This window comes from Callospermophilus lateralis, chromosome 16, assembly GCF_048772815.1.
Source record: "Callospermophilus lateralis isolate mCalLat2 chromosome 16, mCalLat2.hap1, whole genome shotgun sequence".
Classification (NCBI taxonomy): Eukaryota; Metazoa; Chordata; class Mammalia; order Rodentia; family Sciuridae; genus Callospermophilus; species Callospermophilus lateralis.
The window spans coordinates 21,568,926-21,587,416 of record NC_135320.1 but is presented as its reverse complement, the minus strand read 5'-3'; the positions used below and the strand labels follow the sequence as shown (position 1 = coordinate 21,587,416).

Below are 18,491 nucleotides of genomic sequence, written 5' to 3'. Positions count from 1 at the left end.
GGCATTTTTTCAACCCTTTCAAAACTCTCCTTTGCTGCACTCCCCCTCTGGATTTCATTTATTTACTTCCTAATGTGGAAGTAACCTCCAGCCTCATAGCCAATCAGTCTTCTTGCTTTGCAGGTTTAGATCTGCTGCGGCAAAGCCAAACCCCTGTGCCAGCCGCGCCAAACCTGGTCTTGACAACAGTAAGGCTAGTGACTGACACTCAAAAGGGGGCTCAGTCCACTTGGGCGCCAGCTCGAGAGCCGAGGAACCGGGCTGGACAAAGCGACCAGCCTTGCCGGGAGGAAGCACCTTTTTCTCCTGGTGATTGATGGGAGACAGTTAGGAGGCTGGGGGGGGGCTGGAATAGGCGGTTCTCCCACGCACCCACTATGAAGTCTTTGTCAGCAGAAAGGACTCTCCTGGGTAATGAGTGACATAATGCAGATGACAAATGACAGCTTTGTGGCTCATTCTCCTTGATAGTTACTCAGTATCGTGTGCAGGTGAGTTAATGCTCCCCCTACGTGCCCCCCGACGCCAGCCCTTCCCATATGCAGACACACACCTATGCACTGTGGTTTCTCAGGTACGATGAGTCTTCCTCATCAATCATGAGTTTTGTTGGGGATGTTTAAAGTACTGCTACAGGGTGAGCAGGGACGATATGCTTACCACATTTTATGGAGCTGATTAGGAAATGGAGATATTATCTGAGTCATTTATTAGCAGTTTTGCATGTTTCCTCCTGTTCCTTTTGGAGAACAGAAGAAAAAAAAACTGTAAAGTATATACACATATCTTGTGCTGTTTCAAGAGACGACTTCAAATCAAAAATCTGTTTTAAAAACCCTTGATTGATGTTTCCTTTGTATTTTTTTTTCCTCCCCCTCCTAGGACTCCATCTGCAGATGTTCTGAATACCTCTGAGTCTAGAAATTGATTATTCAACCAGGATACCTAATTCAAGGTATTAGCTCTTGTCAGAAAGCTTTTACGTTTGAGCTCTGTGCTGGAAATTACACTTTGGCAACGAACTGAAATAGGAAAAGTTGGACCAAGAATAAAAGACAAAAGTGAATTTGCAAAATAATCAAGTGCTTAAAAAAAAAATGATTGTGAGGTTTGCTACTTCTGACTCATGAGCAGCTCTCTGCCAGTTTATGTGCCAGGTCTGACTTATTTGTAGCCCTTTTTCTGTAACTGTGTTTGGGGTTTGGATTTCATTTTAGTCTCTCCGTCTCTCTTTTTTTTTCTCTTGACTACCCAGACTGCCAGAACTCAGGAGAGCGAGACATTTTGTCAGTTTTGAGACATTGGACCAAGTACAATGAAGTATTCTTGCTGTGCTCTGGTGCTGGCTGTCCTGGGCACAGAATTGCTGGGAAGCCTGTGTTCAACTGTCAGATCCCCGAGGTTCAGAGGACGGATACAGCAGGAACGAAAAAACATTCGACCCAACATTATCCTTGTGCTTACTGATGATCAGGACGTGGAGCTGGGTGAGATGCTGGATTCTTCACTTGCTAAGTCTCTTGTTCAAATGATTTCAGAGCCCCAAGCTTGCCAGGGACACTCAGCCAGCATTCTGGACGTTTGCACTTACATACGGTGCCTCCACCAATAGTCTAGTTTATACAGTGAACTCATAGATTCCAAACAGCATTTGGTTTGTATTTCAACCTTACTTGTCCGGTGGTAAGCTTTGGAAACAGTCAGGGGAGGGGCCCCAGAAAACAGAAGGATGGGTGAGGAGAATTAACACCGATGATCTAGAAGTCAAGGATTTGACTGTGCACCTTGGAAACTCTGGGTCTAGAAATTTATAAAATATCTGGGCAAAGTTGTTTGAAAGAGAATGCAAGTTCTGGCATTAGAGGCAATGTCTAGGAAAATAGATTGATCCTAAAGGAACTTTCAATGGTTATTGTTTTGAGAGTGGAATTACTTATTCACAGCTTGTTACAGCAATTATTAAGTAATTGAAATGTACCATGTTCTACATATCCTTGTAGTAATTCACTTATTACTGCTTTATGGATAGTTCTTTTAGAATTAGCCCACCTGGGAAAGTGAGCCCAAATCTAGCAATTTAAACTCATCTTCTGATTGATTTTCTTGTCTTCTTGCCTTATTTATTTATTTAATTGGTATTGAATTTAGCCTGGGGACACTTTACCATTGAGCAACATCCCCAGTCCATTTTGCTATTTATTTTTGAGACTTTAGTATCTTACTAAGTTTCTTAAGGCCTTGCTAAGTTGACAAGGCTGGCTTCAAACTTGCAATCCTCCTGCGGCAGCCTTCCAAGTGGCTAGGATTACACGTGTGAGGCTTTTGGGCCTCTTTTAATGTCTAGCCCTAAGGTCTTGACCATAGTCCTATGACCAAGATCTTCCAGGGTACCCTAAGATAGATAAAAAGCTGCTCCTCAGCTTGTCACCAGATCTTCTCATTTCCATTCCTGGACCAACCCTAAATGCTTACTATGGGGCATCACTCAGCTATGCTTACCCATCACATTCAACCTGACCATGGGTAACATCTTTCAGACGTGGTATCAGCAGAGGACTTTGGACCCGGGTTCTTAAGGATACCTCCATGCTAGAACTTAATCTATATGGGTGGAGACTTTGATTTCCAGTTTGAAACCAACCCATGAAATCTCAACAAAGTTAACTCCTGAGATTCAACTGGAAGCAGATGCACTAAAAGCCAGCAGGGGACATAATTGTTGAAAATTGTCAGTTTGCTGTCTGCTCTCTCAGTGTTTTTTTTTTAATAATTAATAATAATAGAGTTTTGATTTTTCAGGTAACATACCAAAATGAAAAGGTCTTATACATCCAACTTTAGAATGTATGTAGCTGTTGGCTTCCACGTTCTCCTTCACTTATGGAGCGAGGAAATGCACGACATTCATCTGGTTTCTGTTTCCTTTACATCTCTCCCATCCATTCCTTTCACTGCAGCTGAGATTAGTGGAGGCTCCTCTTGGCCCCAGTTTTGCCCTTGCTGGCTGATGACCTGGCCTCTGTCCTCCCCAGTCTTGGCCCAGTCTTCACCCCATTGAGAGTATCTGATCAAGTCTCCTTTCTGGTTCCGCTTTGCCAAGGGAAGTCAGTCTCTCTCTCTTCTGCAGGCCAATGAGTTCTGGGCTATATCCATCCCCTGCTGTTTCTAAGGGTCTCCCCCTACCATTTCATTCTGTGCTTCGTGGAACAACTTTCACTTCTCTGAAGATGTCTGGTGGCTTCATTTCTTACCTCTGTCCCTGGTACACCTTGCCCCTGCTGGTGCACCAGGTGTCGCTGTGACGGCTCCTCTGACCTTAAGGATCCGCAGGAAGAGAGAGAGTGAGAGCACGTGCTGACCCCTTTTATTGAGGAGAAGCTATTCAAATGAGGCAAGGGGTCAGGTTTCAGGGGGCTGAGTCTATCTTCATGATGTCCACTGTCAGCAGGTTGACTGACACCTGGGCAGGCCACACCCAAGGGCACAGTAAGAGAAGGGGACACACACAAGGCACTTCCATGGAAGATTCTATCCTAAATAGGGCAAGGGGTTATATTACAAAGGAACAGGTGAGCATAGCTTCACCCTGGGGCTGTAGCAAGACACACCCATGCATGAGACACTGACCCTTGAACCCAAGAAGGGTAGGGAAAGCTCTGCCACATTTCTGTGACTGAGTGCCTCAGCACCCAGCCAGGGAGTGTGACTCAGTCAAGTGTAAGGTTGGTCTCCCACAGGCAGGGTTGTGTTTTAAGTTGCAATCTCCATGTGAGACTGTACTGGGAGCATGTAAGTGCTAAAGAAATTTGGCACAGACTCACAGGAGCCTGAAAAAGCTAACACGATTTTCAGGAATAAAGAAGGTATCCATCACTCTTTACCTTTTCAACATACAGCACTGTCTTATAAATCATGGAGCTATTTGATAAATTTATTTTAAAATACAATTCAGGTTTTTAGCCTTGTCTTATAGATCACATTTGTTCAGTAAATATTTACTGAGTAGATACTAAGTGTTGGCTTCTGTTGGTACATGTGGATACAATGGTGAAAGGTTGTAAACCTGCTTCAGTCAACCCAAGTGTTTCCTAAACACTTGACTTTACCTCCTTCCTTGATTTTCTAGGCCCTAGATAGCACCCTAGGCCCCAGATAGCACACTATGCATTAGCTCATTTAATCTTCCTAATTCCTCTATGAAGTAGTTACTCTTTCCTCAATTTATACATGAGAAAAATGAGCCTTAGAGAAGTCAAGTAGCTTGTGAAGAGCTAGTAAATAGTGAAACCAGGTCCTATATGAGGTCTAAGTCGTCATGGCTATGTATTTGGCTACTTTCCTTTACATCAACTAGTCCATCAACAAGCATTCAGTGAGCCCTTCCTAAAAAACAACCTGTAAATATATAATAATGCTCTAGGCTGTGGGAGAGAGAGAACAGAATGTCAGACGGGCCTTATTTCCTCACTGACATAAGAAGATGTAACATAGCAAACCATGGGTGCAAAGTTCAGGAAAGACTTCTCAGGGTCTGGCATGGTGGTGCACACCTGTTACCCAGCAGCTCAAGAGGCAGAGGCAGGAGGATCACAAGTTCAAAGCCAGCCTCAGCAACTTGGCGACTCAGTCTAAGCAACTCAGTGAGACTCTGTCTCCAAGTAAAAAATACAAAAAGAAAAAAAAAAAAAAGGTCTGGGGATGTGACTCTGTAGTTAAGTGCTGCAAGTTTAATTTCTAGTACAAAAGGGGAAAAAAAGATTTTTCAGCACAAAAAACATCATGCTTTTGGTAGTAGATAGCACTTGATGGAGACCTTTGCCCATCTTTTTTTAATACGCCCATAATCCTTCTTGCATCCATTGCTCTGCATTTTAGTTGTTTTTAATTTTTGTCATTTTTACCATTTTCGTTTTTTTTTTTTTAAAGAGAGTGAGAGAGGGAGAGGGAGAGAGAGAATTTTTTTAATATTTATTTTTTAGTTATCGGCGAACACAACATCTTTGTTTTGTATGTTTTTGTACGTGGTGCTGAGGATCGAACCCTGGCTGCACGCATGCCAGGCGAGCACGCTACCGCTTGAGCCACATCCCCAGCCCCCATTTTTACCATTTTCTAAGTGTAGCATTCAGTACTGTTAAGCGCAGCCAGTAGTGTTACTGTGCAACCAATCTCCAGAACTCTTTTCATCATCAAAGCTGAAACTCTACATCCATTAAACAAGACCTCCCTTTTGTCCCCACCCTAGGCCCCAATAATCACCATTCTACTTTGTGGCTCCTGAATTTTAGTACTCTAGGTATCTTTCATAAGTGGGATCATCCGATATTTGTCTTTTGGTAACTGTCTTATCCCACATACTATAATGTCTAGACCCATTCATGTTGTGACATGTCAGAATTCCCATCCTTCCTAAGACCGAAGTGTTTCTTTGTGTGTGTACAACATGTACCATATTTTGCTCACACATCATTTAGTTGGAAACTTGAGTTGCTTCCTCCTTTTGGCCATTGAGAATAATGCTGCTATGAACATGGGTGTACAAACACCTTCAAGAGCTTGCTTTCAGGTCTCTTTTGCAAAGGAAACGTCTACCCAGAAGTGGAATTATTGAGTCACATACCAATTTCATTTTTTAAAAATTTTTAGTTGTAGACGGATACCATACCTCTATTTTATTTATTCACTTTTATATGCTGATGAGGATCCAACCCAATTCCTCATACCTACAGGCAAGCACTCTGCCACTGAGTCACAGCCCTCGAGTAATTTTATTTTTAATTTTTTTGAGAGACCATTTTACTTTTATCCATAGCAACAGCACCATTTTACATTCCCTCCAGCCATGAGCAAATGTTAACGTTTCTCCACATCTCCATCAACACTTGTTATTTTGATTTTTGGTTGTTTTATAGCAGCCATCCTGATATGTGTAGGGTGGTTTCTCAGTGTGGCTTTTTATATGCTTGGGTTTGGTTTTGTTTTTCTCCTCCAAGTAACTTGACTTGCCAAGTGCTTTCGTCAGCCTTTGCTTATGCGAGACTTTTTGCACCTGTAACGCTGCAGGCGATTTTGACTTCTGTGACTCCAAAAAGCTATAACGGACTTAGGAAAGACATAGAAGAACAATTATGAAAATTTTAACTGAACACTTTTTTTACTGGGAAAGAATGAAGCAATTCTGTCTTTTGATCTGGAAAGACAAAGGCCAAGCAAGGCTGTAAACCAAACTTATGAAATGGAGCTGGGGAGGGAAGAATTGTCCAGCACAACTGGTGGCCACTCCCTCCACTTGGAGTACAAATAAAATAAACTGGTACTTTGTAAAGGGAGTAAGTCACCTAGGAATTCATTAGTGAACATGCTAGAACGTGGCTTGTGGATGACACTCCGTCGTTTTCCCAAGAATGCTCATTCACAGTGTAGGGAATGAATATGGTCATCCCATCCAAGTTGAGTGGTTGGGACGGAAATCATCACTCAGGAGGAAACCATATGTGGACAGATCACATGACCTAACAGTGGTCCTTTTGCTTCTGAGCTCACTTTTTCCAAAACTTAACAAGTTCTTCAACTTGTATCCTTTCCTGTAAGTGGTTTGGGTTTTTTAGACTAATACAATGGGTGGAAGATTTAAAAGAAACATTTTAAATCAGGAAAACACATGATGGAAATGATCAACATGAGGTTTAGGATAATGGTTATTCCTGGGGAAGGAGCCGTTACCAAGAGCATCGACGGCGTCCATGTTTTCTGTATACACACACACACACACACACACACACACACACACACAGAGGTATATATACATGTATATATGTATATATGTGAAGGAACTATAATGATGTTACACTTTGATAAAACTGGGAGATGAGTTATTCATTCTGTTATTTCCTATGCTTGAAATATTTTGTACATCAAAAGAAAACCCTTAAAATGTTTGAGGAACTCTTTTTTTTTTTTTTTTTTAACTTTCTGAGACTGGGTGTCAATGAGGTAGATATTAGGCTCTAAATCTTTTGCATTTTTTCTTCTTTTCCCATTTTTTGTTTTCCTTTTCCCTTGGTCCCATCCCAAGAAGCAAAATATTGCACCAGTTGGGCCACAGATCTGACTCAATATGACATTTCTCCTGATTCTTAAGACATTGGACTGATGTAACCACTGCAGTAATCCTGACCCAGTGTTTCTCTTAGATCATAAGTGGAATTAAGCCATAAACACATGGAGATGCTTTTGTTTCTTTAAAGCAGAGGTCAAAAAACAGGGTCTTCAGGCTGAACCAACCCACAGATGTGTGTTTGACCAGTGTACTTTTAAAAAAACAAAGACAACATTTTAAAAAATGGAGTGGTTTTGTAATTTTTTAAAAATTCTGATTTCTCTTAAATTCAGAAGAATGACAGCTTGCATTCCCATGAGATGGCCATCAGTGAGAGGTCTGAAGGGGAGTGAGGGCGGCGGCCCCACTTTGGGTGAGGCACTCCCTTCCCAGGACATGTGGATCCAAACTGCTCTCTGTTGCTTTCTAGCATGCGCACCAGGAACGGTTGCCATTTCTCAAAATGCCCACACTGTTGCTTTTCTTCAAGTCAACCAAGTTCCATAAATGCTCATCTCTCCTAAATGTAAAAGTATAAAAGACAAAAGCCCTAGGATTTTTCTTATACCTGGCTGCCTTCACTTGCCTATCTTGACTGTAGCCCTTTAGGGCACATTAACTTCCCTTCTGTAAGTAACTGGGTCTCAGCTTTTAATGGCGTTTTGCTCTTTTTGGTGGGGGAAGGGAATAATGAGTCTTAGTGACCTGGAAACATTCCAGACAGATTTATTATCTTTTCTTGTTCCCTCTTCCCCCAATTTGTTTTTTTTTTTTTTTTTCCTTTTAGTTTTAGCTGGAAACATCTGTGAAGTTTTTTTGTTTTTTGTTTTTTCCCCTAGCCAACTCTATAATTTTGGAAGAAAAAGAGACATAGTTTTATCATGTTTTTATTTTCTTGTGCTTTTAGAATGAAAACGTTCAATAGACCAATAAAGCCATTTTTAATATAAGAGATATCACTGTTCAGGGTCCCATGCTTTACTATAGAAGTAACTTTGGGCATACGAAATAACAGAGGTGCATTTACTACAGACCACTTCAATATTTAGCATGAGCCTTAGCTTCTCGTAAACAGTGACATCCACAAACAACCCTGCCCAATTAATGGTCATCATTCACCAAACCAGGACCCATGGCAATCCACATGGAGATGGCTCCAGGGACTTTCAGAAGTGATTATGATGACAATATTGATTACTGAATTTCTGGTTCTGTGAGGTTATTTGGATATGATAAGCAGACTTAAAAGAAAATTCTAATGTTATCATTGTATCCAATGCTAAGATGTTGGAACCAAGAAAGGTAAAGCTTTGTTTTGAAGTTTAACCTGTCAGTGGAGTAACCCAGGCCCTCTGTAGATCGTTTTAGTAGTTTAGATCAGTGAGATGTCTTCTCCTTCCTGCCCTTTTCCACACAGATGATTTGGGAATTGAGCCCTTGGAGTGTGTAGAATGATTTGCATTCAAACTGCTTTGGAGTCATGATTTTTTTTTTTTTTTTGACTCCACCAACACTGCAAACATGGTGGCTCTTTCATGATTCCTGAAAGTGATGCTCTTCTATTCCCAATCACTGCTGACCTTCAGCATATTGGTCCACAGCTGGTTGCTGTCACCGCAGCCACCATCCTGCAGGAGCAATGGCAGATGTCCCCAATCCCCACCTGGAACTCTGGCTCTGAGACAGCATATTTTTTGGCAGTCCTGGGGCTCAGCTGTGGCCTGGACCTTCCCTGTCACCATGCCAGCTCAGTGAGCAGTGTCCCCGAGCCAGCTACTCACACCTAACTCCCATGCTTCGTGGCGTCTCTGTCAGCCTCCCTCCTCACAGGACAATTGCAAACACTAATGAAGTTAGGATATTTGCTTGGGGCCTCAGGGGCAAGTGTGTGTGTGTGACGAGCGAGAAGAATTGGTATTTTTAATTATGAGCCAACATTAACATTTTAAATCTCAAAACAGAAAACATAACTCCTCTTATGCCAGCTTTTGAAATTCACCTGTAGATTTCAAAGACGGAATGGAAAAAATAGAAGGAAACTGACTGTGGTAGAGTTGAGGTGAGCACAGAATGAATTTATAGTTGTCCTTTGGTAGGGACAGGAGGTAGGTGCCAAGACCCCAGAGATTACCAAACATGGAGCTCTAGTTTCTTATATAAAATGGCATAATATTTGCATATAACATATATGTATCTCTGTATATTCAAATCATCTCTAGATTACTTATAATACCCAATACAATATAAATGCTATGTAAATAGTAGTTATACTGTATTGTGTCGTTTAGGGAATTATGACAAGAAAAAAATCTGCGCGTATTCAGCTTCAACAGCAGAACCCGATCCAAATGCAGGTCTGCCCTAAAACCACACTGTTAAACTCCATCCAGGTTGAGTCCTGGCTTTGACACCAATGTTTTCAAGAAAGAGAAACACAAAAGCTATCTGTTCACCATCGGGATAGATCTCAACTTTCTGCACAAGATAGCGTACAATCGAGAACAGCATTTTATGGCTGGGCGAGGTGGTGCACACCTGTAAATCTCAGTGGTTCTGGAGGTTGAGACAGGAGAATCTTGAGTTCAAAGCCAGCCTCAGGCATTGAGCAACTCAGTGACACTCTGCCTCTAATAAAATACAAAATTGGGCTGGGGATGTGGCTCAGTGGTTGAGTGCCTCTGTGTTGAATCCTTAGTACCAAAAAAAAAAATTATATATATATATATATATATATATATATATAGAGAGAGAGAGAGAGAGAGAGAGAGAGAGAGAGAGGGAGAGAGCGCTCAGCAGTAAAAGGCTTGCCTAACATGCATGAGGCCCTGAATTTGATCCCCAGTACTGCAAAGAAAAATAGCATTTAAGACTTTGAAACCCAGGGAAATACAGAGCTACAGCACAAAGCTGTTCCTCCTACTGTTCTCAAAACTTGTGAATACCTAACAATGTGTTATGTTACAGAATAGTCCTGGGTAAAGCTTGCCAATGAAAAAACCAAAGGTGCAGAGGTGCAGTCACAGTGGCAGGAGATGCAAGGCAGGGGTGTTGCCAGCATTAATCAGTGAGCAACCATAGAAGGGACAAGGGTGCTTGTGTTGTCTTTGCTGGAGCACACCCCCTCAGCAAAGTGAAGCCGTCTAGGTTCTGTGCTCCGTCATCTACCTGCACCCTGAGTGCATCAAAAGGAGATGCAGCAGTTCATGCCAGCATGTGAAGGCCCTGCTGAAGACAGACCATCTGCAGCCCTCTCTCCTTCACCTGGGCCTGAGTACTAAGATCATTAAAGCCCTGAAGGAGACAAGACACAGGCATTTGTGTCTGTTGGCATCGCCCCCCCCCCCCAAGAAGCCAGATGAAGCAAAGATGAAACGGCAGCAAGTAAGACCCTTCCTGACAGCAAACAGACATCATTTCTTTTTCTCAATCTTGAAAACATCAATGTCCAGGCCAGTATTCAGCCTAGAAGGAGCTTAAGAGTGCAGCCTCGCGGGCAGACTGCTTGCAGTTGCATCTGGACTCTGGTGGTGAGGCTCTGTGTGGCCCTAAGCATGGAATCAACCCTGTGCACCTCAGTTTCACCATCTGGAATATAGGGAACCCTCATTAACAGCCCACACCACCGAAGGTCATTGTCAGGATTAAGTGAATCAATGCATGTGAAACACAAAGAAGGGAACCTTGCCCAGATGAAGTCCTGTCCGTGGTGTATCTTACGGAAGTGGTCTAAGCACTTGCCAGTTCTGGGTTTCCCCGACTCTCTGTCCAACCTCTCATTCCTCTTCCAAGTGTGGTCCACCAAGAATCAGCTTATGTACCACTAGGAAGCTTGTTAGAAATGCAAACTCCCAGACCCCGTCCCCGATTTACTAAACCAAGGTGGGCTCAGGTTCTTCTTTTCAGGTGAATTTTAAAAATTGAGCAAGCATTATCTTAGCATTTTTTTCTTAACTGAGAAATTAAGCCAGATGCCCACTTCCAAGAACCCCATCGGCTGAGCTGCACTGTAAACAGTGCCTGTGGGGATCAAATGTCTTCATCATTCCCTTTGACGGGTGGACTGGTTAGAAGCAGGGCATTTGGTGGAGGGGTGCTGAGGTCCTCTACACAATCAGCTGAGTTAATCAGGGGGAAGATGATACGGGGAGAGATTGAGAGGAGAGGTCAGATTTCTACCACCATATCATATTAGTAGTCCCCATGAGTCTGAATCCTGGAGGTTGGAGCTTTGGATTCAAGACCTTGGTGATGGCCTCCAGCTGCACCTATTATTTATTTATTCGTTTATTTATTTATTTATAGTATTCAGTTAAGGTCCATAAAGGAAACTCTGAGAGCTCATTTTTTGAAATAGACTATTAGGCAAAGAAAATGCATCAACAATGTTTGCTGTTTTCTCAAAATTCAAGCACTACAGTGAGAAGCCCTGCAGATATAGAAAGAGGGGAAAGAAGGAGCTGAATGGACATCTTCGGTAGCATTTCCTATTCTCTTCCTCTTGCACATCTCTGTTCATTGGTATATGAACTCCAGGGTGTTCCTCCATATGATCAACCGACACAAATAGAAAACACACTACTTCTATGGTGCATATTCCTTTCTAGTTACTTCCTCTCCACCAGTGAAACAATCACTTTTCCAGCTTTCTTCCTAGGCTGAAAACTTGGAGGTGTTAGTCAGCTCACAGCCTCTGATGCATTACGACATCTCTTGGATCTGCTTCTTAGAATCTCTATGTCAGACGGGTACAGTGTGGTCCAAGTTCTCTCCTCAGGGCTGGCCGGCTTCAGCAAGCTCTTGGCTGTATGTACCCTTGGTGGAGCCTCCTGGTCCCACATGCCATCGCTGCCACAGCAACACCTCTCAAAGACTTTTGGATCATGTTCATGCCTTTAGCAAAGAACCCACTCTGCCTTCACTTCGTCTCTTGTGTCAAATCCGGATGTCTCTGCCCAGCATCCAAGCTATTTGCTAACTCTTGCTTCCCACATTTCATCAAGAGAATTCTCCATATTCCTTTCCATGCCAGGAAATCAATGTTCCATTCACGTGGCTCCACTTGCTTCTTCCCACCGCCAGAGCATCACCTGTTGTGCCTTCTTCCCCACATCCCCAACCTCGCACTTTACCCATTCAACATTTTCTTTCTTCTTTCCTTCCATTTGTCCTCATTTCTCCTTTCAGAGCTCCTATTAAGCATTCAATCAAGACCCTCTAGCCTTACTGTAGTGCTACTGCTATAACCACATTCTTCCATGTGTGTTGCCTTGCAAACATCCCTGGGGCGATTTCTGTATGTAGGTTCCCATCTGGAGACTTTACTACTGAAGTCTAGAGGCAGAGAATTTTCCATTTCTTTTGGTAATGCTATACGTTGGGGCTGGGTGGTAGAGGGTGGACAGTCCAGAGTACTAAGTTAAAGTATCCAGAATAAAGTGGGGGGCTCACTGCCTCTTATTGACTGACTTACAAAAAGGCTACTCGATTCCCTAAAGACAACCAGAAGAAAAAGAGCAGTTTGGAGTCCCCCCCTTGCTGCAGCATATTCAGAAAGTCCTAATGAGACCAAATAGGAACCTTCTTCCTATTCTCAGATGCATCGTGTGAACAGAAAAAGTTAATACATGAAGAAATCGGGCTAACTATAGCCTTTTGGACCACTTCATGCTTCTCTTCTGCTCTGAATGCTTGCCTGGTTTGCATTATGATTTCTTTCCTTGCTGGAAAACAGACTTTCTCCCTTTCTTTGGAAGGAGTGGGACCTGTTGGGAATCTGTGGCTCCAGGATTCAAATGCAATGGGCTTGGCTAGAGTGCTCTGCAGTGCATTACTTGACAAGGCCTGAAAAGCCTATTGAATTCTGGCCAGTGCTTTTCTGCAGTGTTTGGATGTGTTTCAGCTGCAGTGTTTGACTGGGTAATCGAAATAGATTTTTTTTTTTTCCCGCTTCCTTAGCAATCTTATGTTACCATTCCATCCTCACAGTTAAAATGAAATATTTTACAATCATGCAGGTACTTTTTCGAGTATAATAGAATCCTACTTCTTTCACAAGCAAATGAGCTATTTTTTCAAATTATACGTAAACTGGTCCAAATATGAACTGGTGGTCCTGTCCTGATAGAAACATTGGCAGTCAGTTAATTAGCTTGCTAGAGGATAGCAAGTTTCTTTGAAGATTTTTTTTTTTTTTTTGTAATTAGACATAAGCATTTTGGGGGGACTTTTCTAGCAGTGATTTTTATCCCTCATCATATGTTTGAGGTACTGTGCGTGATAATCTCTGCAATGTTGCTAGCATTTTCATGTGTGGCGGGCGGGAGGTTTTGATACTCCGTGTAATAGGTTATTTGTTCTTAATCTTCAAAGGGCTGCTGACCTTTGAATGTGCTCCATATCTAAAATTCTAGCTTTAATTATCAGATTAACTTGCATTTTTTTTTCCCCTTTTGTGATTAAAGAGGGGAAAAGCTGAAATGTGTTTATTATCCCAGAATCTACTTGAGATGGTAGGATCCCAAATGTTTCGTTTGTTTTGGAAATGAACAGTGATCAAATTATAGACTCCTTCAAGTCAGGGAAGGAAATTGATAAGTCAGGGCAACAGAGACATTGAGTGACATGTGCACTTTGCTGAACAACACTGGGGAATTGTGCCTTTCAGGGTCCCTGCAAGTCATGAATAAGACAAGGAAGATTATGGAGCATGGGGGGGCCACCTTCACCAATGCCTTTGTGACCACGCCTATGTGCTGCCCGTCCCGGTCGTCCCTGCTCACCGGGAAGTATGTGCACAACCATAATGTCTACACCAACAATGAGAACTGCTCTTCGCCCTCCTGGCAGGCCATGCACGAACCTCGGACCTTCGCTGTATATCTTAACAACACTGGCTACAGAACAGGTAAAGGATGACGTTTCTAGCCCATGAACCTCTGCTACTATGTCTTTTTAGACACAGGAAAATGCATTGTGTAGTATAATAGATATGAAGTTCCCATAAGCCTCTAAACTAGTCTAGTTTCTCTCTTCTCTGTCAGAATCCTCCCCATCCCTTACTGTCTTCATCCATGTGCTGTTGCTATAACCAAATACCTGAGACAGGATAATTTATAACAAAAAGAAATTTATTCATCTCAAGGTTCTGGAGCCTGAGTAGTCCAGGAGCATGGGGGCAGCTTTGGTAAGGGCTTTGTACAGTGTCATAATATGGTAAAAATATGTAAGAGCACATGCAGAAGAGATCTGTCTCTTCACAAAGGGCAGCCTCGCTTTATAGCAACCTGCTCTCAAGGGGATGAATCCACTCCCGTGATCACCTCTTAAAGACCCAACTTCCCAAAACCACCATAATGAAAATCAAACATAAATACGAGTTTCAGAGTAGACAAACCATATTCAGACGGTGAGCACTGACTTTTTTACTCTGAAGAATGTACCAGAAAGATCCCTTAGAGAAAGATCAGAAGGGTGCTCAATGGACACCATCAGAAAATGTCATACCCTCCTGGGCATCCAGTGGCTAAACTATGCTAGAATAATAACCTTGCAACAAAGAGTGTGTGTCCCATTTACCGCCTCACTCCAACCTCCCAATCTCAAGGGGCCATGGTACAACTTGCAGTTTTCCTTAGCTATTCACAAATTCCTACTTATTATTTCAGGGAGAAATTAGCAAGTGTCTTCGGGCTGCTTAGGGTCTGGGACATGGCAGATGGTCAAAATTACTTATTGAATGAATGAATAATGGAATGAACAAGCCAGTGTGTACCCTATTTATTTATTCACACAGTTAATAGGACTTGGTTGCTTTAGTTTAAATTGTGGTTCTTTTTATATCTCAAGTGTTCACCTCCATCTTGCTATTCCTGCTAGCATTGTATAACATACCCAGGGCAAGAGGAAGTCCTTAGTTGGTGTTTTGAAAACTGGGAAACTCTTTCAAGAGGTGTTATAAATATCATGGCAAACTTAATGAGAAAGAAGCAAGACTCCCTCTGAAGATGTTTCCCTCAAAGTCCCTTATTCCCCCAGCACTGGAGGCTAACCTTGGCTTTTAGATTATTTCATCATGGAACAAAATGAGGACAGGTGGGCGGAGGGTGGGGGAGCATACAAAAATAGGAGTTGGGTATTGTTGTTGTTGTTTTCCTACAGAACCATCTAGATTTATTCATGAGAATTAAAAATGTTACCATGAAAGTTTATTGGAAATGATTCTCAGGGCGACAGTTTTTCTATGCTGAAGGTTTAAAAGTAAAGGATTTCAGATAAATATTCTCTTAAACCTCCTTTAAAAATGAAATTAATCTTTCCCACCTGACTCAGGAAATATGTGGCCATTTTTTGCTTTTTTTGCAGAGTACCCCGTGGGCACTTACTACTTGTTATTTATGGATGAAAATATTGATTGTGCCTATGATAGTATCGTCATTCAGAGGCCTGCTTAAGATCTTTCCTCGCAGAAGCAGCTTCTCCTGTGATCTCAAGGGTGTTTGCTTCTGCTACAGAGAGAAACTGGGTTACAGGGAGGTTGTAGAGAGTGCCTTATCCAAGTGTGTTTTCTCACATTAGTGATTTAAATTTATAGCACCTTTCATCTGAGGACTCTAAAGCAATTTGAAAATCCATCAAACATCCCTGTAGGTTCCCCAGACGGCAAACGTACTTGGCTATGTTTTATAACGGAGGTGAGGGTTTCAAATGTTGTGTAACCAGCTCAGAGGCAGAAGCAGAAATGGTCCCCCAAAGCCTGGTTCCTGATTTTAAACACCAAATTGTGTTTTGCTCCTGGGAAGTATTGTGTGAAATCAATGCCTTTCAACTCCCAGGCTCCCTATAATTTCACCCTTAGCAGCAGACCTGGAGCTGGGAGGGCTGGGGCGCTCACCCTATCCAGAGTATATGGATGGTGATTGCCGTGAGGAATAGAGACGTTAAGGTGAATCACAGGCCAATCAGGACCTAGAACAGTCAAAAAGGGTGTGCTAATTTGTTTCAGGGCTAACTCAGGGAAAAGAAGAAAGAAAGAGTTAGCTTTTGATGCTTACCTACTCTGTGCTGGGCACTTTAGCTACCTCACCATAGTATTTACAGCAATCTTGGAAAGGGAGGTTTCACCCTTGTGACCAATGGGTTGCAGGCCAGCCAGTGGTGGAAGGAACTCAGCACATCTGGCTCCAAACTCCTTTCTCTTTTTATCATCTTATTTCTTTACATGTTATTCATCCTGCCTTTTTCCAAAATGCCTTACAGAGACACATAGAAAACAATAGGATACAGAGCAATAAGAACTTGGCACATATCCAGGCACGGTGGTGCACACCTATAATCCCTGCACCTCGGGGGGCTGAAGCAGGAGGATCTCGAGTTCAAAGTTAGTCTTAGCAACTTAGGGAGGCTCTAAGCAATTCAGTGAACCCTGTCTCTAAATAAAATATTAAAAGGGCTGGGAATATGGTTCAGTGGTTAAGCACCCCTGGGTTCAATCCCCAGTATTCAAAAAAACAAAACAAAACAAAACAAAAACTTAGCAAACAGAAAAAAAAAAAGTAAATTAGTTAAAGTCAAGGCAAAGGTTGGTATACAAACTACATGGAGCTGTAGGGAAAGGCTGTTTATTTAAAAATAAGCTTCCAGATGGCAAAAGCAAAAATGGAATCACTATTCATTGCAAAGTTCACTGGGTCACTAGTGAAAAACAAATAAGAACAAATCCGTTGTTTCTAAGAAGTGTAAGTATATTCTGGAACTTGTTTCAATTATACTAGGCTGTATTCACCCAGTAATGGATTTTAAGGGTTTGAATAAAACCCAGAGATTGTTTAGTTTAATCCCCTTATTTTCAGAGAAGCAAATTTAGACCCAATGATTGAAGAGACTTGCTAAAGCTATGTTGATGTTATAATGAGAAGAGTGGGCACCGGTGTTCAGGATCCTGTCCAGTGTGCTACCCTGATCTGAAGGGTTGTGCCTAGGATGCTACCGTGAGTGCACCCTGAGGCTTCCCCTCTGCTACCCAGCAAGCCTGCTCCAGCCCAGGTTTTCTCCAGGGAGAACAGATTTCCCCCTGGAAACTAAGTCTGATTTGAAAGCCACCCTTCTTCCCAAGGGTTGATGTGCTTGGGTAATGAGGGAATTTATAGTGCTCACTCCTACAAAATACAGAGAATTCTTTAAGGGGAAGAAGGACATTTCCAAATACTTTGGAGTAGGAACAGGAGAATATGCACTTACGAAAATAACTGTTGATTTACCTATTAGTTAATCAGAGAGATTAAAAAAATTGATGGCAGTGATAGAGATTGATATAATTTAAATTTATCTCTGAGAAAATATTGAAACATCTCAGACTATTAGGAAATAAAGATGTTTCTGTGACAATAATTATTGATCTAGCCCTGGATTGTGACCCATTTGAAATTGTGCAAATAAGCACATAAGAATGACAGACTTGTTAAGGAATTATGAGTGTTGGTGAGTAGATATTAAACTGACATAATTATTTATGAGACACTAACCTAGAGGGGGAAATAACCGACGTATAAAGGTTTCATTACCTCCCTGATAATGAATTTATTGTTTGGACTATTTAGCTGCAAACCAAGAAAAATAATAAAGGAAACTGAAATATATATTATACATAAATATCCATCTAGAGAAAACACAAAGCAGCCATAAATTTTATGAAGAACAAACAGCTCCAAGAAGACAAATTACTAAGAGGCTTGTTTTGGGAGGCATCCAGAATACATGGATTTAAATGAATTGAATTGATCCAATATTATATTTACCATCATATGAGTTGATTTTTCTTTTTCAGAATTTAGGCATATTTTTGGACCGGCTATAGCCTAAATTCTTCTAACTTTACTCATGGAAAACATGAGTCTTTAAGAGCTTAAATGTTCAAGGAGGGAAAAAATGCAGTAATGTGTCTTTTGTATTTTGCTCTAAAAAGTGAAGTAGGAATGACAGTGTATCCTCTATTATAAAAATGAATATGCTGCCTGAAATCTGCTTTTTAAAAAAAAAGGTTTAAATTTCTTAGGAGGGCACAGATGTTAATATAAAATTTAGCACATCCAGTTTTAAAGTTAAAATAATCAGCCACAGTTGAGAGGTACTATCTCATGCAAAAGGAAAATCCTGAAGTAAGATGGAAGGATCTAGAGTCCCATCCTTTGCTATCCTTAGTTTATTTCGATGACTCAGTCCAGTTTTCCAACCTATATAATGCAAATATTACTAAACTTCCTTTTCTGTTCAAAATTATATTGTAACTTTATTGTATCCACTCTAATTATTGATTCTTTTTAAAAAATATAGTATCCAAATTATAATTATAAGACAATATAATAAAATCACACGAGAGTTAATTTTAGTTACACTA

General features: G+C 41.5%; 1 protein-coding gene across 1 annotated transcript in view; it reads left to right on the top strand.

The window, feature by feature from the left end:
- Positions 1-1,315: 1,315 nt before the first annotated feature.
- The window catches only part of LOC143381767 (extracellular sulfatase Sulf-1), a 75,086-nt gene continuing 57,910 nt past the window's right edge, over positions 1,316-18,491 (top strand). Inside the window, exons 1-2 of the mRNA XM_076835405.1 lie at positions 1,316-1,487; positions 13,764-14,003. Coding sequence (XP_076691520.1) covers positions 1,316-1,487; positions 13,764-14,003 — 412 coding nt within the window. The remainder of the gene's footprint in view (positions 1,488-13,763; positions 14,004-18,491) is intronic.